Consider the following 25595-nt stretch of genomic DNA (forward strand, 5'->3'; position numbering starts at 1 on the left):
ATTGTTTGATATCGTTTCTCGCAATATTAATTTAAATTGCTGCTGCAAGAAACAATATCGAAATTTTTCACATTATCATGCTGCTACTAATAAAATATTTTATTAGAATTCACGGCAATGAATCCGATGAGGAAGACAAACCTCGAAAACGAAAAACAAACCGAAAATCATAGCAATATAGACAAAGAAAAACGGTAAAAACGAAAAAAGAAAAAAAAAAAACGAAGAATAACCGCGAATTATCTACTGTAATAGTTTGCATTACAGTAAATAATATATTTCAGTTGATATTTCAATCATTTAACTTTTCATTTTTTTCCAACATACTATTATGCGCATTCGACGTAACTACTGAACATTAGAAATAATCAGATTCATATTTGCCCGAATCCGAGCTTTTAAGCTACTAAAATAATTAATCTATTTAATACTATTTCAAAAATTATTTCTGAGTTAAGTTAAATTACATATATTATATTTGAGTTAATTATTTTTGTTAACTCATTATGTTTTCATCGATGACTTTTTATCACTTTTTAATAAAAACTTGCAGTTTATTTTTATTTTCATAATTTACTATTAACTTTTCTATCATCAAATCTTCATTTGAATATTATTCTGATAGGCATTAACGTTCTTGTTCGAAAAAGCGAAATTTAATGACAAATAGTCACAATTATTACCCTTGTCTCATTTTGCATATCAAATTTTTTGATAAAAAAGCAAATTTTCAGTCCTTGTCGTCGTTCCTTGTATTGTCAATGTTTTTGGATTAATGTAATTTTCCATGATATCCATATAATATATTTTGGTGATAAAAACAGTTTTCAATATTTACTGAATACCGAGTAGCAGAAAAAGTGGCGAAACATTTGATATATGTCGACATATTTGTCTAATCTCTGCCAAAATTATCGCCAAAATAAAAAAAAAAAAAAAAAAAAAAAAGCAAATTTCCTAAAATATATGTCATAAAAGATTTATTATATTTATTATTGAATAAAGTCGCATTAACTATATAGAAACTTCCGGTATGTACCGGAAGTCACGTTACTTTAATTCAAAATTTTCCCCGAAAGGTGTTAGATAGATAACTGGCACGTCTTTACTGTTAAAGGAGAAGTACGATGTACAGGGGCAAGACACTACAGTACTAATTTGAGGTGGAGAGCATATATTTTAAGTTAAATAATTAAAAGTATGATTAAAAATTACAGCTCGCCATTGTGACGGTGTCACAATAAATAATTACTCCTGTTATAAAATTTTTGTAAAAAGAAAAAATTATAATTGCAACATATATAAGTATATAATATATTTAGAAAAATCTATAGTTTCTACTCTTATCGAAGTTTATCATCAAATTTTATACAGTATAATATTTTATATAATGATTGTGCTGTGATTTACTGCAATTTAGGGTTGTACTATACCAAAATGTTAATATAGATATCGATATTGTGAACATATATCGATTTCGGTTTCATAAGCATAGCACTACTGTAAATAAAAAAATAATTAACTTAAAAAGGAAACAATCTTCTGATAAATAAGAAAGCGTAAATTATAAAACAAATTACGCGTTTATAATTATTTTATTTTATCGATTGCTAGGAGTAGCAAACTCTAGAACACGACGACCGGACGGTTAATGTAATAGATTTGTTTTACATCCAGATAAAGAAAATTTCAGGTTTGAATCAGGATTTTCAGAGTTTTTAATGAGCGATTGGGATCCATCTCTCGTCGGCCTTTCTCTCCTGTATAAATATAAGTGAAATGTATCCATGATGGGCATGAGAAAGACGTATCATGAGTTTGTCCAACTAATAATTAATTGATTGATTAATGTCATCAATGAGAACGAATAAATATATCTGATAGAAAACTTGCCAAGTGTCTTTGAAGAAAAAACACAACATTAGTGTTTATCAAGTCTAATAATTAATTCTTGTTCATAGAACAGGAAGAATTTTTAAGATTTCAGCTCAAATAGTTACAGTAGATTATATGCATTTTCTTTATATTTAATGTAGGTATTATTATTACTTTTCCGACTCTGTTATATATAACAGAAGGAAATATGGCAATCAGTCAAAAAAAGACCCCAAGATTTTTAAAGACCCCGTTAATTATTCATGTAATTTTTGTCAAAAATTTCTGAAATTTTGCTGGGAGGTTTGAGCGTTAGGAGGATTGATGATATTAAATTTTAGTGATTAAAGGTCGAGAGGGTGAGGAGATGGAGCAAATAGGGTCGGACTTAATGACGATTTTACTCGTTATTAGCATTTACAATTTTCTATTTAACTCATCCCATCCTCAAAACTAAGTTTTTCTGCCATTTTATAATAATCAAAAATATAAAATGTTTTGAAAATAAAATATCGTAACAGATGGCGCCACACACAGTTTTAAATGTTTCCGAAAAAGTTAAGCAACTCGTTGCTGGAAATTTTTTTTCAAAAATTAGTTTACAATGTAAAATTAACAGATTAAATAATAATATATTAAATTAAATTATAAATCTATTCAAGTAAAATCCTATTTTTACGATTAAATATTTAAAAATAATAAATCACATATTTTCTTTAAAATATTAACTTGCCGACATTTCAGGATTTTCTTATTATAATAATTATCACTGCTAATAAAAGACGTATCGATTTTTAACTTTATCTCGATTAATTCGTCCAGATTCGGCGTTTTAACAAAGAAGATCGTTTTGTTTGAATCGTCCATTTTAAAGCCCGTCGTCTGCTTTTTTTGAGCATGCGCAAAAAACAAACAGACGATAAATTTCAAATCGTAATCTAATTTATTTTTTTTATTTTTTTTATTTATCTCTATTTTGATTAAATATTAATACGCATATACATAAATACAGTCATACCTCGGTACTCGAACGTTTCGGAGCCCGAACAAATCGGTACTCGACCAAAAATTTCGAAAAAAAATGCCCCTGTTCCCGAACAAAATTTTGGTACTCGATCGGGAAAGCCCGCCAAGTCGACGCCGCGCGACGCCGACGCCACGGCGCGGCGTCAGTTACGAGACAGTCCAGTTAGGCCTAAATTTATTTAAATTATTTAATTAAAATTCCAATTATTAAATTTAGCAAGAGATGGCGCTTAACGCCTAACTCTAGTACCAAATTATCTTAAATTATTAATATTACTATAGCCATTTGCTAGCCCGATAATACGGCAGTTGTTGGTCTTTAGGAGACAGTCATTGTTTGGCATGCACATTAACTTACGCTGTGCTATATTTTTTGAATTAGCATCCTTTTCTTTTGATTTATTAGCCCTTAAACATGGGTCCCAAGAAGAATAAAAGTGAAAGTGGTCAAGTGAAAAGGCAAACAGTGAGAACAACAATCGAACTGAAAAAAGAAATCATTGCTAAACACGAAAATGGAATGCGTGTTTCGGATCTTGCTGTCAAATATTCTATGGCTAAGTCGACGATATCGACTATTTTAAAGAATAAAGAAACAATAAAAAACATACTAGCGAATCAACTGGGGATTGGAACGCATTAATCTATTTTACATTATTTGTAATGGGAAAAAATGATTTGGAGTTCGAACATATTGGTACTCGAACCTCTTTCCGGAACGGATTATGTTCGAATACCAAGGTACCACTGTATATAAATTTTATGAATATTTTAAATCTGAAAAGAAACATAATATTATTTGTAATCTATGTACAGTACAGTACATTAACAAATTATATCATATATGCTTTCGAATTTAAAACATTAATAATATTTATGTATTTATATGTAATAATAATAATAATTTAATAGTTAATTAAAATAGAATCTAATTAGAAAATAAGAAAAGATTTTTAAATTTGTCGTCTGGCTTTTGTGCGCATGCTCAGAATGTTATGTAAGTAAATTACTTTTGATTTCAGAAATTCTCAATGAAATTTAATTTAGCCGTTTCTATATTAAATCGTTAACACCTAAATTAACGGTACGACATTGAACTCGATACAATTTACTGTGCCTTGATGATAATTATAAAAGCCATTAAGATAACTGTATTTAAAAACGAGATAAAAGACTATCCAATAATTCGATTCCTTTCGTCTAAAAAACTTTAAATCGTCCTTTATTGTGCCACTTTATAAAGTTTTTGCTGTTCGTTTTATTTTGTCTCAAGACTAGAATCGATATTATACTTAGTAGCAACGAGAGCTTTAAGGGCCAGTGATAAAGTGTTTATTTAGGTCAATAAACAAATAAGAATTTGAAAATGAAATACTTTAGAAATGAATTATGACTAAATTATTTTCTTAGTGTTTACCCAAATTTGACCAGTTCAGTATTCTTATATTGATTTTATTTTGAAAAATGGAACAATATGAAAATTCTAAAAATGTTCCATTCTGTTAACTTTAATTGTTTATGTGGCAAGCAATAACAAAAACTAGAAAACTTCCAGCAAATTTCTCTTGAATAATACATCTATAATATTATGTAAATGTAATTTGGGATACATTTTAGTTAAAATATTAAATTAAGCATTCAATAAATTACATAAATTGCCAATTCCAGAGTAATTCCATTTCAAAATATGCAAGAACTATTCACGAGAATAATGAAATTACCTTCTCGTACATTTGACAGGAAGCTTATTATTTCTCGATTCATATTTGAAAAACTTCGATTTTGGAACAGTTTATAAATCATACTTTTCTTATGCAATAAAATATTTTATTACGGACATATATTTCATTTTAATACAAATTACAAATAATTCATGCTTTCATCATAGTTTTAGGTTTTGTTTACATTACGTTGAAAGTATTAATTTCGAACCTTAGGCTAACTCGTTCAGAGATTCCAAAACTTTACTGTAAGGAAGAAAAGAAACTGTAGAATTAAACTTAGAATCCTATGAGCTGGGGGAAAATATTTTAGCACGTAAGTATCTAATTTTTACATACAACAACCAAGAGTCTGGCTCTTTTAGTTTCTTTGAGATCATTATGCAGTTAGAAACATTAGAAGATAGTGGGAGATAGCTTCAATAAGGTATGTGATCCGATATAAAATTATGCGAGAAAATTATATTCAAAAAGTTTCAATTTTTTATTTATTATTTTTTAGAATCTAAGATTGGATTGACTGGATTGATAAATAGCCAATTAGTCTACATGGAGAAGGATGAAGTGAGTATAAGAGCTATTTTTAATAAAAGCCAAAAATACCAGTTAATAAAACATTAGAAATAACGTTTAACATGAAAATAGATCTATTAATGCATATACCTCGTAGATTTCTCTACTTTGGATATCATTAATTAATTTCCAAATTAAATTATTTAGATTTAAAAAGTTTAAATAATTGAAGTGGAATAGGCTATAATAAATTTTAAATTCGTAATTTATAATAAAATTTTTATTCAGCAATATCGAATTTATCTTGTTTTATTTATCTAAATCAATATCATTTTCAGACGGAATTAAATAGATCACATAGACTTATAGAGAATCTGTTTTAAAAACATTTCATTTCATATTAGATTTATGACTCATAAAAGAAATAAATGTTATTTGATGAAATAGGAAAGGAAAAATACTAATCATATATCAGAGAAAAACATGATACAAATATTATAGATTTGCCATATCTAAAAATATTAGTAAGCCTATAGGAATTGGAAATTAGAAATCGTTCGATTAGTTTTTGTCACCGACTCGAATATATTACAATAATTATGTTAAAAAAAAACATTCAATAAATGAATTTTGTGGAATAATTAGGCGAATAATTTAATTAATTCGAAGAGATATAACAGAATAAAATGGGAATATGACGAGTGTTACAAATCGGGATTGTTATGTTAATGTGTTAATGATAAGTTATTGCAACTAAGGTCTAAAAAATTGAGATGCCTGACATATATATTAGTCCTCAACTCTCTGAATGCCAAAAAATGTGAATAAAATCAATAAAACAAACACAACTAAACTTTTACTATTTATTAAAAGAGTTCGATTTATGTCATATCTTTTCTTAAAGGATAAAATGTTGGGAGAGTCTCTGTGTCCAGGAACAAACGGCCTGTTGGAAATTTATATTTTTAAAAAACGAATTACGGTTGTAAGATAATATTGATAAGATAAGATAATCTACATATTGTAGATATATATTATAATAGTTTCTTATTATTTCGTATCATAATGGAAAAATATCATGTAAATTTACATTTTATAACTCAGAATTTATAGAGTTGCATACAATTCTACGATTACTTAATTAATAATAAACCAAGCAAAAACAATTAAAATATTATCTAGGATAACATAAAATAAGAAAATACAGTAAGACCCTGCTTAACGCTGCCTCGCTTAACGCTGATTCGATATAACGCGGTCTGCTCGAAACCTAAAAAAAAGCTCAAAATTTACGCTGATTTAAATTATCGTGACATTTCATTGATTTGTATATAATATGATTATTTACGAACACGAACCAATCAGCAAAAGGTGCCAAAAAGGTATACTTTCTTTAAATCTGTTTGTTTGGTGCAATTTTGGAAAAAAATATAACATCATGGATCCATAGGCAATATCGAGTTCGCTTGGCAAGAATTAATTGATAAATGCACGAACAAAGTGTGGAAGAAGTTATGGCTAAAGGTATCCAAGAATTCTCAACGAGTCGTTGTAGGTTAGGTTGACTAAATTGTCAACCTAATCGATACAGAAGGACTAGGAAATGTAGACGAGTAGGAAATTGAGACGTTACTGCAGTTACTGGTGAGAACCTTACCAACGACGACCTTCAAGAACTGGCAGAACAAGGAATTAGTGTAGAACTAGAAAATAGAGATTCTGAAAACGAAGAACCCAAAGAATTTCTCTACAATTCCGATTTCCTTACTAAAAGTTTGGTAACAATAACTGAAATTGTTGATCAAATTGTACCGAATGATGCAGATTTTGAAAAGAGTGCAAAAGCAAAACGAAGCGTTTTGGATGCGATCTTCTGCTACCGACATTTGCTTAAGGAAGGAAAAAGAAAGCGACAAATGAAACTACACGACTTTATCGCAAAAGACAAGTATTTTATATAAGTCAGGACTTTCATCACAAAAAGTAAACTTTACATTTCTGTGTGCATATGTTTATATGTTATTTAACATATTTTTATATTAATTTGTATAATAATATAACTTAAACTTAAACTTAAAGTAAAATTTGTTTATTTTTGGTCGCACGTTCCCCTATCCCTATTTACTCTATGCTAAAATGGCCCCATTTAACGCTGTTTCGCTTAGCGCTTTGTTGTCTAGGAACGCATCCCCGCGTTAAGCGAGGTCTTACTGTATAAGGAAAAAAAAAAACATTAAATATTATTACCAAATTAATTTTAGGGTAAAAATAATTGAGGTTAAATAGAAATTCTATAGACATACAAGATTTTACGTTGTAATACTTGATAATAGTCGAGTTGATGGCTTGTCTATTATGACAATCACCTTTCATGTCATCCTAACCTAAATCCAAAGTACAATTAAAATGATTCATTATTGTAAAATTACCGAAAAATGATAATTTTCATTAAGTTATTTCAATATATTTATTTTAAATAACAACAAATTCAACGAAGAAAAAAAGTATATTTTTTATTTACTTAATAAAATTAAAGCTTTCTATGCTTAAAAATGTCAGTTTTATTAAAATTATAAAATAAAAAACTTTATTAATTCTAGTTATTTCATTGTTCACTAGATGGCAGATGGCATTATATTCAAAACCTATAAATATGAGTAAAGCCGGTTTCTATTCAGTCAGAGGCCAAAACAGAGAGAGGGAAGAATCACGTGCTGAGAAAGGAACCCACTTTATCTAGGATCTTAAAGACCAGGTAGGTGGTCATCTATTGAAAAACCGGTCTAGGGATGCCGAAAACACGTCTGAAGGTCAAATTGGCATCCAAATATTTTAAGTAATTTTTTTTTATTATAATAACATATCGATTTTACAAATTATCCATTTTGCCAGCGTGATAAAAATATTTCTGTAAACAATTCAAACTTTTAAAATGAAACTAATTTCTTTACAACTAATTGATAAGTTAATTTAGTTGTTAATGGAATCTCGAACTTGTCCAGTCATTCATTTACTCGTTGCTGTAGTTTTAAAAACAATACTTTAAGTGCTTAGTGCAATTATAACTCGTATTGTTCCTCGTTAATAATTATCCTCTGAAGAATTTATTATTCCATTGTGTCATCTAGCAATAACAACTTGTAATAACAGGAAATTAAACGAATTAATTTTTTTTTTCTCCTGCAGTTAGTTTGCAGAAAACTTTGTTAATAAATATAATTTGCTGCCTGTGCGTTTGACTTCTATAAGGTTTACGAGCAAATTTTAGAGCTTCTAAAGCAAATTTAATGGCTGTTGATTACTTTTCTAAGAAAAACAGAAAAGAAATGAAACTATTTAATCCAGGGATTTCAATTCCAGTTCATGCTATGATTGATCAGAAAAGATGGTTCTAGAGATTTATTAAACTTTTCAGGAAATGATTTAGAGAAGATAATAAGAAAGGCATTTCTTTCTATCTTAATTTCTTTTTCTGAACTTTTCTATCTGTTAACTTTGTTGAATTTTTGTAACTATCGCTTTGTTTCTAGTAGATCCCCTCGTAAAAACGTTTTCCAGATTAAAGGTCACGTCATCGGTTCATCTTTTCTGTCTCTCTTGTCACGGAACTAAAACCAATTTTGTACAAAGATAACTCGGGATATATTTTACGAGAAATCAAATATATATATAATAGAAATTATAAACAGGAAGATTAAAAGTTTACTTTCAAAACATGGCAAACATAGGCCTATCATACAAAAAGTTTAACTTTATTATGTCATGAAATAAAGGATCGTGCACATAATATAATATTTAAGCGCACGAATTGAATAATTTTCGATCGTTTTATTAATAAAGCTTAAATTCCATTCGAGGTATTTCGAAAAAAATCAATATAAAACAGTTTGTTTCGCCGTTAAGTAGTGAATAAAAATAGTAAAATGTTGACATTATGAATATTGCACGACGAGTAAACTCAGTTTAGATAATGTTACATATTTCATAACGTAAACACGCTTAAATTTATATAAGCGTATTTTAAAAACTGCTAAAATTTTTTACTGTAGCTAACTAATCTTTTTTTCCTTTTCACTTTTCCCTGGTACTTCGGTTAGTTCTTGTCGCGTACGTGATATTATCCATCCCTAGCAGCTATACATTTCGCGTTTACCTAAATAAACAACCACGTAACCCAATACTTGGGGATGAAGATCGTGCACCCTTTCTGTAACTTCTTTGTTCTCTCGCACACTTCTACATAAAAAATAGTCTGATTAAAATCCAAAACCCACAGAAATTAATTTCCTTACAACTGTATGCGTGTGAGAATTTTAATAAAATTTAAAGCAATTTTTAATTTTTTTATGTATTAATGTACAGTTTTAATATCTATGATCTTATTAGTCATAAATGCAAGTTATCTTATCAGAAAATTATATAATATAGAAAAACGCACAAAATAATAAATAGAAAAGGCAAAATATTTTAATATGCAATATTTTAAACAGTAACTTATATACATATATTGTTAAACTTTGTATACATATACATGTATATGTATATGTATAATAATATATATTATACATTTTTTTACTATTTTCTTTTATTATTATTGTATTTTTAATATTATATAATGTTGTATTTTTGTAGTTTAACGTATGTACAATTGTATATACTGTAAAGAATATATACATGTATATACTATTAAAAATTTGTGAATTTTAAACAAAGTGATTAGTTACTTACACTGTTTATATTACTTTTTATTAATAGTTGTTTCGTTTTGTATTAATTTTATAAGATCTTTAACAATTCTTTTAAGGTAAACTTGTTAAATCGGAACCTTGTCTATATCGATTTAACAGTACAGACTTTACTCAGAATATAAAATTAATGCTATATTTCTTAGTTAATTTATCTTCTTATTAATAAATTATAAGTTATACTCGAGAGACAAAAGATATTTTATTATATTTAAACTCATACAGGCAATTTAAAAATTGATAAACAACTTATTCATCCTAGACAGAAAGATTATTGTAAAGCTAATAAAGAAGGTTTATGAAAAGCTGCAATTCAAAAGCACAAAATCAACTTCATTATAATTATAAGAGATTCATTTTTCTTGCATTAAAAGCTAAGAGAATCAGCTTAACAGTATTTGTTCAGACTATATAAACTGTGTATATACGTAGCCTAGCCATGTTTAAATATGTATAGTTTATATGTCACCAGATCTATGTTTCTTCGTCCCCGTTTCATCCTTTAAAGGTATTATTGACTGAATGATTCGAATAATATTTTCTTTTTTATTACTTCAGGAATAGTTATATCATTTTTAGAACACCTTAGTGATTGACCGGTAATTCTTACGAAATTAATTTCTAAGAAATATATGTTTAATATTAGACGTTTCGATATTTTTTATCCTCCTCAAATCTTATTTGTTCTGTTTATTTATGATATTATCGACGTTATTAAACCTAAATGACAAAGATATTCTGAAACTATGTCATAATATAATATTTATTATTACTATATAAAGCGATAACAGTCTGAAGATATCATATAGTTAAAATTTTATTAGAACTGTTAATACTTGATATTGTTTCTTAAGAAACTTAAGAAAAATAACAAAATTTTAGTTATTTAGCTTTAAAATGTATTAAAAAACGCTTTAAAGTTGTTTTTTTAAATCACTTTGAATCCTTTGTCTTACTGATTTTTTAAAAACTTTGTTTATATCACCAGAGAGAGTAATAAACGAATATATTTATGGCTGCATATGTGACTCATATGTTCATTAATATAAAAATATACGCTATATATTAAGCAATTTATTAGTATTAATATAATCAAAAACACATTAAAAATCCCCAAAAACTATAAACAAAACTGAATAGATATAACGTATTTAACAGCTTTAAATATAAGAGAAAATCGTTAAATCCGTAAATTAAATAATATCCTGGTAAATAGGATTTTTTTAAAATATTGAGACAGGAGTTCATTATGTTACACAGCAATCATTAATTTATTAAATGACATTTAACTGTACACGCTTGACAGTAACCAACCGATAAGTTCTTTTCTTTTCTTTTTTTTTTAAACGCGGGTAATATTCGACCCCGTGATTTTTATATGGGATGTAATATAACGGATGAATGAAAATTCGTAAATCCCAGAGAAAGGTCATCATTCCTATAGTATATTTTCCACACAAAAATACGGAAATTCGTAAAATGGCGAGGGTGAATGAACCGCGCGTGGGCGAACCCATAACCAATTAAAGAAAATTAGGTGTCGTTTTATGTGTCAGAAAATTATGCCACTGAAACTTCTCCTTTAACAAATCTACTTGAAAAATTTCCAGTCGCCAACTCGAAAAATTTCATCTTATTTTCGGATAATTTTGGAAAAATGCGTGTAAGCGTGACTGCTCTTCGCTTCCGCAAATGCGTGGAAGTAGGAAAAGACTTATACCGACGTAATGATCGCCCCTTTTTTATATTTTAATTTGATAAAAGGACGAACGCTTATTACAGAGATTTATAACTAGAAGAAAAAAAATAATTTTATTTATTCAGGAGTCTTTGATGATGTGTGTGCGTGTGATATGCATTAAATTAATGCCTATAATACGTGCTACGTTATTAAGTAAATGTTAATATTATTTTCCTAAAATTTTAACAAGGTTTAATAAAATATACGAAAAAAATCTTAGAATTTTGAATATAAAAATCCATTTAATATATGATTTATATAACCTGTAATATTTAATGCTAAATTACAAACGGAAGAAATGATTGAATAAACTCTTCCTGAATTTTCCTTTTATTACATTCGAGAATATTTTATTTAATTTAATTAACTGTAGTTTATTCGATTTAATTTTAATTAATTAACGCTTCATTTAATTCGTTATATTTCATTCTACAATAAGTTCATACAACCGAAACTTAAAAATTGCTACGTAATCTTGAAAATCAATACAACACAAACTTTCACATTGTTATAAAATCTATTATACAGATTTTATCTTCAAAGTTATCTAAAAATTAAACAAATAATTAAAATTAAGGAAACTCTCTGTATATATAAAATAGTATGTCCGTCTGTCTGTTGATCCCTTTACCGATCTGCAATCAAAATTTTCATAGTAACTCTCTAGGGCCCTGTGGACAATATAAACTAGTATAAAACCTCGACACTCCACTCCTCCCCTTGATTTCATCCCGGCGATAAACATAACAATGGTAGGCTTAAATAACTAAAATTTGAATATGGTTTTCATTTTAACGTTCTTTCTTAGTACTTTTCGCCCGAACTGCCCCGGATCTAAAATAAAAAAGGATATTTCTTGAATAATAAAGAAATAAATCACAATTCAGGTAACTAATACTTTTAATAAAAGAATATAAAACAGTAATTACAATAACGCAGAATATACAGCAGTATTTCTCGTGTTAGAAAAAATTCTATGTGTAAATGTACAGTTGTAAGTTTAATATGGTCATATATTTAACCAATTTTTTTTTTCATTACAACTTTTGGCTACCTGAACTGAATTATTTGATTTATTTATTTATCAACATGGTGCCAAGTTTTATGAATTTTTTTATCAGAATAATGTATTTTCTCTTAAATTGTATACACTAGTATTTTATTTTATTTTAATTTAACTGTAAACTGCTTATTAAAACAAAAATTAAATAGAATTACACTAATAAGTAATGAATATTTAAGATTCTGTGCTTAACATTTTATAGTGTTAATATAGAGAAAAGAGGAGGCGTTATAACTACTTTACGTTATATACGATACTTCAGTATTAAATTTCTCAACAGTCTTTCAACCCTTATAATCAGATGGGATGAAAATAAATCATAATTGACAAGATCAAACTTAGAAGTACAAAACACTAGTTTATTTTGTTTATAATTAAGAAAATTTATATATTTTTTCTTTTTATGTTGGATAGATATTTAGAAAACGCATTATCCAAGCTGCTCTAATTCATTTTTTAAATCAAGCTTTAATCAGATTTAATCAAAAATATCAATTTTGTTTAAATAAAAAAAAAATTCTTTTAACTTTAACATAAATAATTTGCATAACTCGATTTCATCAACCGGCTAAAAACTGATAAGTTCTAGGAAGAATAGCTTAAAAAAAAAAAAAAAAAAGGAAAGAAGTGTAATTACTTTCTATGACGTCTTCGTCGACGTTTTTAAATCGGTTCTAGTCGACTGGAGTTAAATTTAATATCAAAAATAAACTCGGAAGGTCTTCTTTTATTACATCAGTAGCTTATCGATGATGTTAGCGTATGGTAAAGCAACTGGAAAGAAGAGTTATTCGCATCTATAATTGCGGATTCTTTTTTTTCCAGTCTACGATATACTACATAAAAAATTTTAGTACCACAACCGGAAGCTGTGTTAATTTTACAACTGTGAAAATATTAATTTATATAAATTTGACTTAAACTCCGAAAAAATAAGAATAGAAAGAATAGAACTTCGAAATTCGGTTTAAAAAAAATCCTGTAAGTAATTAAAATCGTGTCATAGATTCGAAACACAATAGGGCTGTATAGATAAAATCTCTCCCTTTATTTAGCTACCTATGTCACGTGATTCCGTTTGAACATTACCGCGTTAAAAAATCATTTCTGCCTTTAATAAACGAGACGGTATTTAATAACACAATGGAATGCGTTAACGATCAAACAATAAGTCATTCGACCTTAACATCACTCGATGCTTTCTCCCAAGAACCGCAGCTTAAATTAATTGACTCCCATACAATAGAGCGCCGTGTCAGATGCAACCCAAAATAAGAAAAAAATTCCGCCCTTTGGCGTCAAATTATAAAGTCATCGGTCGCGGTCGGATTCCTCTCCCTTAGTCACGTGACACCCACACGATCTTTTCCCACAGCATTATTAAATACTTCTATTTAATTCCTGGCAGAGGAGGAGAAGGGATGAAGTGCTTACAGGTGTTCGAGATTTCATATTGTTTATGAAAGTTAATTTAATGTTTGCATTATAAATATTACAGATAAAAGAACTTTCGCTCGAAATTGTGTTTTAAATTAAAATTATGTACCTTATCGTAATTAATAAGCGCAGAACGTAAGTGATTGATGTAGGTCTGTGTGGCGATAATGATTAAAACCCGCTCGAGGCGGTGTGTGAGGTCATACTTCCCAAAATATTTAGATAATGCGAGGTCAAAATTGATAAGTTAGCTTAGTAATTTCGAAAAAAATTGGAATATTATGAATATATTGATTACATAAACCTGTAGTTATAGTTTGGCTAAGAATGTAATAAGAATTTAATAATAAATTCAAGTGCTGCTACAACAAAATCACGTTAAAACTGTGTATTAAATGACAATTTAAATGTTGGTTATTTTATCTTCAAGTAATTCTTACTCGCTCTTTTTCCCCTGTGCATTAAGAGGCCTCTTTTCCATAACAACCGTGGGTTTGGCCAAGCCCACAATGGGGGTTTGGCCGAACCTACGATGGTTGTGGAAGCCCACTAGGTGGTGAGAGATCTGTGATCGTCCATTCAAATAGTTATAATTCCTAATGCTTTAGAGAAATGTTATCTAAATTGATTATAGAATTATTTATAAAAAGATATAATTACTTAAATTTAAATATTAAAAATTATATTATAATTTCAGATATTGATATGGATTTGAATCCCCTTATTTTGGTTACACTAGCCATTGGTTGTTATTACAATTCTCTTCACTGTCAACTAGTGTTCGATGATATAGCAGCTATCAAAGAGAACAGAGACGTTCTTCCGCACACACCGATCAGGAATATCTTCTTTAACGATTTTTGGGGTACGCCATTGATTAAGGTGAGAGAAAAAGTTTACGCTTAAAAATCATCATCTGCCTGGTTTTTAATGTTATTATCTCGACAGGAGCATAGTCACAAGTCATACCGACCGCTCACAGTGTTCACTTATCGACTCAACTACTCTATCCATCAGTTAGATGCATTTGGATATCATTTAGTCAATGTTGTTCTGCACGCCATCGTCTGTTTGCTTTATTATAGGTAATGGAACTTCCTGTGGAGAAGGTCGTCGCTGTTTTATTTTGTTTTAGCTGCATGTTAGAAAGTTGCAATCAAAATTTATTTTCTGTTCAGGATTTGCCTGCTGTTCCTTCCCTCGAAGACGTCTTTTATCGCTTCTGTATTATTTGCCGTTCACCCTATCCATACAGAAGCTGTAGGTTTATCATTTTTTAAAAGTTTATTTGTTTATTTCTCTTTATTTATTTATTTATTTACTTAGTAGAAACCCGTAACTTATGATTTTCATCAAAATTGTCCCAAAGAATTTTTTGATTTTTAAACAATTTTAAAGAGAATAAAAGTGAAAAAACCATTAATTTTTGTTAATATTTATTGTGATTTTTTCCTAATTATAATGTTTCTTTTGAATTTTTTTTAGGTTACTTCTGTTGTTGGAAGAGCTGAACTGTTATCTGCCATTTTTTATTTATTTGTATTAAGGCTATATATTACTCAAAATCGTAAATCTGCAGGTAATGTCTTATAAAATGAACGTTTAAAGTACCGATTTATTTAAAAAGAATGTCATGAATTTATGAAATTTTAATATATACATTGAACTTCTAAGCGCATTGAAATAAGGTTGACTGTATTATTTTTTTTATCAACTACATGATGATTTAAGTTAACATATTTCACTTTTTTTATAACAGTCAACTGGTTGGTCTGGTTTGGTATCATTTCCCTCTCCATTGTAGGATTTTTATGTAAAGAACAGTCTATCACAGTTTTGGTTGTCTGCATCATTTTCGAGTTTTCATCGCTTAAGGTATGTCAATTAAGATGATTACAATTGCTGGATTAATTAATTCTGTAAAAGCACATATAGTTTGAAAATATATAAAAAATTATCAGTTGCTTAATACTAAAATAACGTACAGTACATAAAATATATAATTATTACTACAAAGCAGTATTTATTAATATAGTAAAATCTAAAAACAAAATTCATTCAGTAGCACACGAGAATATAAGTGCAGGCGCGCAATTTTATATTTTTAAATTAAAATAACCTTTCTTTAATTTAATATTAATCTATTGAGATAAAATAGAAAATTATATAGATAACTCTTCATAATTTATAAAAAAAAACAAATTTAACTGGAAGTCTATCTACTATAAAATAATAACAAAATTTAATGTTTGTAATTGTTATTTCTTTACGTATTAAAGAATGAAAACTTGTTTCAAGGAATGTAAACAATTTGCAAACATTAAATTTTAGTAAAAATTACTTTTGAAAAGTCGTGACACATTGGCGATTATTTTATTTTTCCAGTGCTTCACTCTCTTTAATCAACAGCGACCTTCAACAGGAAATTTGATCAGTCCTGTGTTATAAAATCATTAACGTTTCTGCATTTTACTAAAGTCTCTTAGAAATATTAGTCAATCTTTGCTCTTGAAAGCACAATAAAAATTAAATTTGTTCAAGAGAATTTAGTCGGAAAAAAAGCCGTTAATGTTTAAAATAAAATTATTGGTGAAGCTTCAAATCTTTATTAAATAAAAATCATTAATTATATTGAAAATTAGAAAAGATTGTTTAAAGTTTTCTAAAAATATTTTTAATATCTAAAGTATTTATTTTAATCATATGTAGTTAAAGTTTTAAGATTTGTAGAAACAAAGACAATATAAGGTAAAAAATTTAACGTACAACTACATGAAAAACGTTCGTTTTTGAACTATTTTAAAAGAATATTCTAAATAAATAAATGATTTTTGATGGATGAGCAATTTAAAATTTGATTTATACAGAGATACAAAAATCAGTTAATCGTTCTAAAGACAAATTTATTGCAATTTCTACTGATAAAGTTCATAAAAAATATGATCGTCCATGTTTAATTTTAAGATCTAATTTTTGGATCGTCTTGTATATAACTTTAAACAATATTTAAAGTTTATTTTAAAATATTCTCCGGTAGATACCTTCAATAAAAAAGTCACCCAACAACTTGTCTTCTTTTCACAATAAACTTTTTCGGATGGCCCTCTTATTTTTGGCTTCTGGAAGCATTATATGGATTCGCATCTCTTTAATGGGATCTCGCCTTCCAAAATTTAATAGGTAAGGTTTTCCTTTTTTTCCTGTTTTTTTTTTTTATTTACAGTCGAATTAGACTCCATCAATATCTGGCGCCGTGTAATAATAGGATATAACGTTTGCTAGGTTCGACAATCCGGCATCCGTCTCTAAATTTCCTGATCGACAGATGACATATAATTTCCTCTCCGTTTTGAATTTTGGCCTTTTGTTGTATCCCCTTAATCTGTGCTGCGATTGGTCCATGGGAACTGTGCCTTTAGTAACATCATTTTGGGATATTCGCAATTTGGGAACTGTATGCTTGTACGTGGGTTTGTTTGCTATAATGAAGACTTCCTTGAGTGGAATGAGATTTAAAAAGTCTCTAGTGATGGTAAGATTACATAAATGTATTCAGTATTCGAAATTTTCGTGAATTTTTGAAATATCTAAAAAATTTTATTATCCATAAAGGGAATTGCCATGACTGTTGCGCCTTATATTCCTTCTTCAAATTTATTTTTTCCCGTTGGTTTTGTGGTAGCGGAAAGGACTTTGTATTTACCCAGTATGGGATATTGTATTTTAGTGGCCGTAGGATGGAATGCACTTATGGAATTTGGGTAAGCATACATATATTTTATTTACAACATAACTTCTACACCTAAAGAATTTGCCAATTTTTTTTTTTTTTTTTTATGGTCAGAGAAATAAAATTTATCATCTGAAACTTTTTCATTTATTACAGAATATTCTAATACATTCTTAATATTCTATATTCTAAATTCTTGTTTTAAATATGCTTTTTATGATTCCTTTTCGTTGACTTTTCCCTTTTTTCCCCTTTAATTTGCACATTATTAATTGAAAATATTTTATGTTATTAGGCCTACAATTACATTGCAAGTCTAATAATATGCCAATTTTAATATTTAAATGCCTCTATTAATATTAAATATATCTATAGATAGTTCTATATTAGTAGACTGACTATAGGCTATATTTATATCATTTATAACTATTTATAATCATTTATTATTTATAATCTATAGGCTACCTTTCTAAAACAAATTGCAAATCATAGAGCGGTATGTCTAATATCTTGAGAAATTTGCAAAGTTTCATGAGAGGATCGGATTCAACACCAAGACTATGAATAACAGTCGCATAATACCTCGCGTGACGATAGACAAAACTTATATATATTTTTTTAATAATATGCATTTTAAGTAAATTATTGCATCCTCTTACACAAATATTTTATTTGTTTAGTAAAACACTTATAGCAGGGGTGGCCAAACATTGTCACGATTGGAGCCGCATCCTCTATTTACGAATTATATATTGCTAAAATACTATAGTTATCACTGTTCTATAGTAAATATCACTGTTACTTTACTGATACTTTATGACTGACTAGGTAAACAATTTCTGATTTAACTCCTTCGACTTTATGAATGTAGGCTACTCTAAGCTTTGTTGCTTGTTCGAGGTTAAATTGCGAGTTACACTTACAATCTTTGTGTACATTATACTACATAATAGCCAAGAAACTTACAAAATATTATATACGTGTAAGTAGTATGTACCAAGTTTATATGATAAAAAGGAACTGTATAAATATATAAGAGCCATAATAAGGGTTCAGAAGAGCTGCATGCTGCTCTTCCTTATTGTGAGCTACAGTTTGGATACCATGGACTTATACTTTCGAAATTCTTTTATGCAAATTTATATTAGTAATTACATTTTATGTCTATATATAAACATTGAACTAGACACAAAACGCATCTTTGATGTTTTATGAAATGGGAAAAATCAATTAAATATACCTTCCTTATTTCGCTTACTTTATTTACCATTTCATTTAAGAAATTGTGTAAAAATTTAGTTAAACTAAACTTATTCTCCTTCAAAATGATTATATTTTATTGTTTTACTGATTTATTATATTAATAATACTTATTTTACACTCATCAGAATATTTGTGTATGTAACACGCAATTTATTAAAATCTACATGAATATATGAATAAATTTAAAATTTAAATTTAATCATAATTTTTTAGAGTATTTGTAAATAAGTAAAAAATTACAGCAGTTAATTCAATTTCAATCAAATAAATGACTTCAGATGACATAGAAACTAATCAAACAGGATATATTTAAATGGTCATAAGTCGTCTCGTTAACTCGACTTAAACCAATTTAACAGTGTATGTGTAATATGATAGACATTATACGACACCGAATACGTCGAGACGTTATAAAATTAATCGATTTTTTTTTTATTTTTGAAGATTTTACAAAACAATTTTCCGTTGGGGTTTATGGTTGTTGATCCTGAGTCACGTCGTACGTACTAATAGAAGAAACGAAGATTGGTAAGTTCACTTATTTAGATTGGCAACTCTCCAATGTTCGAAAGCGTGAATGATGTTATTATTCTGTTACAGGAGAACGGAATATACTTTATACGATTCAGCGTTGAAGTTCACCCAAAAAAATGCAAAACTCTACAACAATATGGGAAGAGTATTGGAAGGACAGGGGAAAAACTCCGAAGCTATCCATTATTTTAAAAGTGCGATCAAGTGGGTATTCAATTTTTGTATTAAATCTATTTTATTGTTCTTTATACTTACTCTATAATTTGTTGTTACTGTTTTAGAGTGGAATCAAATGATGTTAGAGGATATTTAAATCTTGGAAGAATATTAACTAAATTGGAAAATTACGAAGAAGCGGAAAAAATATATTTAATGGTTGGTATAGATTAATGTGGGGCGATTAATTTTAAATATTATACACGAGATAATACCAGAAATTATTAAACTTCTCGTTTTAGTTGTAAGAAAATAATTAAAGAACTGAGATTATTTAAAAGTTGGCATTCATTTTGTGTCTTAAAAAATAAAAATAAAAAAAAATATGGATTAATTTAAACTCAGATATTATTCTTGTTTTGTTTTCGACTAAATTTATACAGTTTTTCTGGTAAATTCTTAAATCAAAGTCGATTTCATTAATTTAATTTTAATGATCTTATCGTTTTTAACTCAGCTTTAGCATTATTATTTATATAGACGACTTTATACATGACCAGCTTTTGAACTAAATAAGAAGGATAAAAATAATGATTGGTAAATTACTCTGCAACAAACTTTGAAACAGAAAAAAGGTTTTATTAAATCATTAGGTTTATGTCGTACACCTTTTAAAAAATATATTTATTTAATAATCCCTTAATAAAATATTGGTTTATGTATTAGCTACCACTAAATATTTAATTTAAAATGATTGAAAAACGCAAAATACGATGCCAATTAATCCTCTTAGTGTATTTAAAACTAAAATCTTATGGAAAGCGGCATTTGAATCAGCTTATCATTTCATTAAAACTTAGATAATAAATTAATGGAGTATTAAATAAAAAGTATATATAATTAATTTGGCCAGTAAACATTTAAGTTTATCACATGTTTTAATAATTCAATTTATAGAAATCATCTGTAATACTGCATATATGAAAATATTTACTGTAAACGTAATTTTATATGTTTTACGTCATATCTTATGCGGATGCAATTTTAGATCGTGCGATTTATTAGGCAAGCGTGGACTTATGACATAAAATTTACATTACGTATACTTGTAAAAGGAGGCTCCTTTTACAAGTATACGTAATGTAAAATTCATGTCACATGATATTTAATATACTGTGCAAGCAAGGTCTTGGATCCTATCTAATACAGTATTTGATTCCCAGTACTGAAAGAAGTTTAGTATCGATAAACATAAATTTATGCGTGTCTGAAGCCTCCAAAACGCAGACCCTTCATATTTTATGCTTAAAACTTCCTTAATAGGTCTATTCTTAACTAGTTTCGTTATCCCGTGGCAACGATAGACCCATGCTTCATATTCGAAATCACATACCACACATTAGATTAGTCTCTTATACGCTTACACACGTTTCAATGTTCGATTGTATAAAAGACTTCCCGTTGCTGTTGGATACCGAAGAAGCTTCGGTTTTACTGAAAATAGTTAAAACTAGACCCCCCTGATCCGACGATAATTCTACGAGAGAATCGACTTATTTGAAAATGGAATAAAAAGATTATTTTGAAATTGTAGCTGTAACTTGCAATTTTTCGAAAAATTTATAAAAATTCAATGATATACTATGTATAAATTTTGTAATATAAGAAGCTTGTAATTTTTATTGTAAAAATTTTTATGTTTAATATTATATTGTGGTGATATTGTCATTTACGTAGTGATCTACTGAAGTTTTCTATTTATCATTATACGTGATAAACGCTTTAACAGTTATATAAAAATCTTCGACTGATGTTATTTTATTTCCTGATTTATTTATTCGTATATTATACAATATATATATATCTTAAAAATCAAATAATTGTTTTAAAAATACTATAAATGATCAATTATTAATATTTCATTTGGTTATAAATTTCACTATTCGTAAGTCAGAACGTTATCGGAAATTTCAACTAGAAAATAAAAAGATTTCTAGTAAACTGAAAATTACTTTGACAAAATAAGCAAATTCGTTGCCTCTATTATGTTAATTCAGACTTTGTTGTGTAAAGTTACAAGTAACTTTTAATTTATTCAAATGTATTCATGAAATTTCTTTAATTTGCTATTCTAATATATTGATCTTTACAATGGATTTCGATTTTTTAATAACTGCCATTGAAAATGAAGATAAAATAAAGATAATTGAATAGAAAAATTTATGAACAATTAGATTTATAAAAACGACAGGTGGGAAACGTATAAATCAGTGTTAGATGCAAACATATACATACGTAGCGTGACAACTTCAAGCGTCTGGTTATTTAATGCCCTACTAAAATATTGATTATTTGTAGTGTGTAAATCGTGACTTTACTTTGAAACAATTCTGATGTTTAGTCTATTCACTACAAGACATGTTTAACAATAACTGAAATATTAATTCTGTTTAGTCAATTCTGATCTTAGCTGAGAAGCGATAAAATCGTAATTTCTACACTATGCATCATAAATTTACTTGATTAAAATGATTTTATCGTAAGAAAGTTAAACATTATTCTTTATGAAATGTAAATAATTATAAAGTACGCCTAAAGTTCAATTGTTGAATGGACTACATACTTTTACGGACGTTATTAAAGTTTACACGTTTACTTTATTCTAGGCGAAATCTCATCTCGAGCATCAGCTGAATTCTAAACAAACCTCCGTGACACGAAGTCACTTACAGGTGTTACTTCATTTAGCTTCTTTAATCTCTCTCAATCGAACTCGACTCCAAGAAGCAGACCAAGTAAGTGAATATATAACTAATACACTCTTCAATCCTCACATAAAATGCAGTGTAAACTAAATTTTAATTTTGTGCAGTTGTACCAGAGGGCCATCAGCATTAAGTCCGATTATTCTGATGCCTATTTTAATCGGGGAAACGTTCTGTTGAAGATGAACAAAACTAAAGAAGCTGAGATGATGTATCACAAAGCTTTACAACTGGATAGTGAAAATCCTGATATTTATTCCAACGTAAGTTTAAGTGTTTGCCTTGTGGATACACTTATTAAATCGTTTTCTAAACTATAATTTGTCTTCTTCAGTTAGCTACCGTTCTTATGCTTCAGAAAAGGAAAGAAGAAGCGTTAGAATATTTGAATAAGGCGCTAATTATTCAACCTGATCATCAGGTTAGACGGTCGTTTCCTTCCAAACATCTAAAATTAACTGAAACTGATACTAAATCTTGATTTAATGTATCCGTAAATAACACTCGGTGTTATTTATAGATGTAAGTTAGATTTTGTATATGATGGGAGGGTCTAATTTACAGAAAGCCTTGATGAATTCGGCGATGTGGATGGAGGAAGACGAAAAGAATAACTGGCACCATCTGTCGAGCGAAAGGTTAAACATCGAACTAACTTTATAAATAGTTTTATTTTATTTTATGATAAAAACTATTTTATGTAGACTTACGTCGAGTGAAAAAAATAATGGAGAGACATTTTTTCAATTGGCAATGACTTATCTATCAGAAAAGGATTTAAAAAACGCGGAAATTTGGTTGAAAAGAGCTATTGAGGTACGACATTATTACATAATCACTTTATTAAGTTTTAAAAAGTATTTATTTTCATTTATTTTTCATTTTTAAGTCGGAACCGCATATGAAAAACGCCCTATTTAATTTGGCATTATTGTTGTCGGACGAAAATCGACCAATGGAATCTTTAGTCTATATCAAGCAGTTATTAAAAGTAAGAATATTTTATCATAATTAACATATTTAAGATCATGAGCGACCGCAGAAGGGGAAACGAGACATTTGTCCAGGGGATTGAGTAAAAATTCCACAAATTATAATCGTAAAAGTGATTGAGACATGTAACCTTATCCATTTTGTCTGTCGTTTATATCGTTGCAATAAACCCAAAAATCCAAACCCCCAAAATTAAATAAACAAATAAAAATTTATTGGTGTAATTATTTGTCTCTAAGTTTTGCCCCTCCCGGAAAAATTTCTGCCGATTACCATGTCTATTTTACTTTTTATAAATAATGAAATATTCTTATTTTAACTATAGGGTTGAACTGATATTATTTCGAAACATCCTGGAAATATTCCTATAGAATTTATGTTTAGAGAAATTCCGCTATGAAAATAAATTCAGATATTAAAATGGAATCGTTCATATAACAACAAAGAATAGGATTCACGAAAAAAAAAATATCCTGTTTACTGTAATAACATTTTAAACAGAACGGTGTTGAGCAAACGTGAAAAATATAGTAAAATTCGCTGTAACGCAAGTAATAGCGTTATAATGAAATTTTAATTCATTTTACATGTTAAACTGCCTGCGTTATAGTGATATAGCATACTACAACGTTTTATTTTGTATGTTCTTTCAACACTGTTCTGTTGAAAGTTTTGTTCTAAAAAATGGGATTTTTATGTAACTTAAATAACTGAATCGAATAACTAATTATTTTTTAATTTAAACAGAATAAAACAAACGGTTTTATTTAAAAAATGTTTTCTTTTTAAAGTTAAATAACAATTGGAGAATTGGGGCAAGAACATGTTAAACATTGCTACAAACATAGGGCAGATATAATTTCCAGAATAATGACTCATAACTTTTCATAGCCTATCAACCTATAATATCATTAATCACTTGTGATCTGCCCTAAAATACAGAGAAAATTCGGAACTTTTGGGAGATTTTTCCAGAAACTTGAGAAAAAGAAACGAGTTAACGCGTTTTTTTTCTTAAGGTCGTCGACTAAATCTTCATTTTTAAATCATTTGAAATAAAAATAAAAAGGGGGAGATAATATATTAATTTTATTTAGTTTATAAATTATTTAAAATAATAATTAAATATTAAATACTTTTAAAAATTACAAATAAAATATATTAACCATTCAAATGATAGCATTAGAATATGTTTAGAAGTTATTAAGAGCGCTTATGTAGAGTCAGTCCACTAATAATTTATAGATATTTTATACAGTTTTTAGCATTTTAGTAATTTATTTCTTACTAATTATCATATTATTAGCATAAACCGAACATTTATATACGGAGATTTTTTTAAAAAAATTTATTCAGTTTTATCCGGATCACATCAAAGGATTAATCCTTTTGGCTGATATAAACGTTAATTATCTGAAGGATTTAGATTCCGCCGAACAGGTAAGTAACGTTTTGTATATTTATCCGTAAATGATTATTAATTTCTTCAACCACTGACGAACGATTCTTGCAGTGTTACGCTAAAGTATTACTACTAGAACCGAACAATTTGCAGAGCCTTCATAACACGTGCGTTATCCACTTGAAAAGGACCCAGTATCAAAAAGCCGCCGATTGCTTTTACAATGTATCGAATTTATATCCCAGTGTAGATTACGTCCATCGTCATTTACAGCTTACACGAGAGCTATTAAGGAACGAAGTTAATGTGAATTTTCCTAAACAATAGCCACCATCATTTGACATTTCTATAAAAAAAAAAAAAAAAAAAATCGAACCCGTTTTAAATATTTTAATGAGATTTATCATGTAAAATTGTACGTTTATATTAGGAAACAAATGTATTTAAATATTTGCCCGGTCACGAAACTGTGATATAAAGTGCCAAGATTTATTTTGTATATATTGTAAAATAATTGGAGAAATGTTATTGTTAAATAAAACTTTTATTTAATTAAATATAATATATATTATTGTAGTAAAAAAACAACGTATTTATTTTTTAATATAAAAAAATATATATACTTATGTGA

The 25595-nt window shown here is 28.0% G+C and overlaps 1 protein-coding gene across 1 annotated transcript; it reads left to right on the forward strand.

Moving 5' to 3' along the window:
- The first annotated feature begins 5062 nt into the window (after nt 1-5062).
- On the forward strand, nt 5063-25294 carry LOC136968146 (protein O-mannosyl-transferase Tmtc3-like). The gene is made up of 21 exons (XM_067262106.1): nt 5063-5186; nt 7755-7890; nt 14819-15003; nt 15070-15206; nt 15300-15381; nt 15607-15700; nt 15881-15996; nt 17159-17301; nt 17404-17653; nt 17734-17882; nt 19559-19642; nt 19715-19852; nt 19930-20023; nt 22471-22599; nt 22677-22832; nt 22904-22990; nt 23134-23207; nt 23274-23385; nt 23459-23560; nt 24919-25002; nt 25076-25294. Exons 3-21 carry the CDS (start codon nt 14827-14829, stop codon nt 25289-25291), a joined length of 2424 nt encoding a protein of 807 aa, XP_067118207.1. The 5' UTR covers nt 5063-5186; nt 7755-7890; nt 14819-14826; the 3' UTR covers nt 25292-25294.
- The last annotated feature ends 301 nt before the right edge of the window (nt 25295-25595 follow it).

The sequence above is a fragment of the Centruroides vittatus genome, unplaced genomic scaffold, assembly GCF_030686945.1.
Source record: "Centruroides vittatus isolate TY-2023 unplaced genomic scaffold, ASM3068694v2 contig_1401, whole genome shotgun sequence".
In the NCBI taxonomy this organism is placed as follows: domain Eukaryota; kingdom Metazoa; phylum Arthropoda; class Arachnida; order Scorpiones; family Buthidae; genus Centruroides; species Centruroides vittatus.

Excerpts from the sequence above, each read along its gene's own strand:
- LOC136968146 (XM_067262106.1), top strand. The coding sequence starts at position 14,827 with ATGGATTTGAATCCCCTTATTTTGGTTACACTAGCCATTGGTTGTTAT. Across the intron at positions 15,997-17,158 it reads TCGAGTTTTCATCGCTTAAG|ATACCTTCAATAAAAAAGTC; the intron begins GTATGTCAATTA and ends ATTCTCCGGTAG. Across the intron at positions 23,386-23,458 it reads GGTTGAAAAGAGCTATTGAG|TCGGAACCGCATATGAAAAA; the intron begins GTACGACATTAT and ends TTCATTTTTAAG.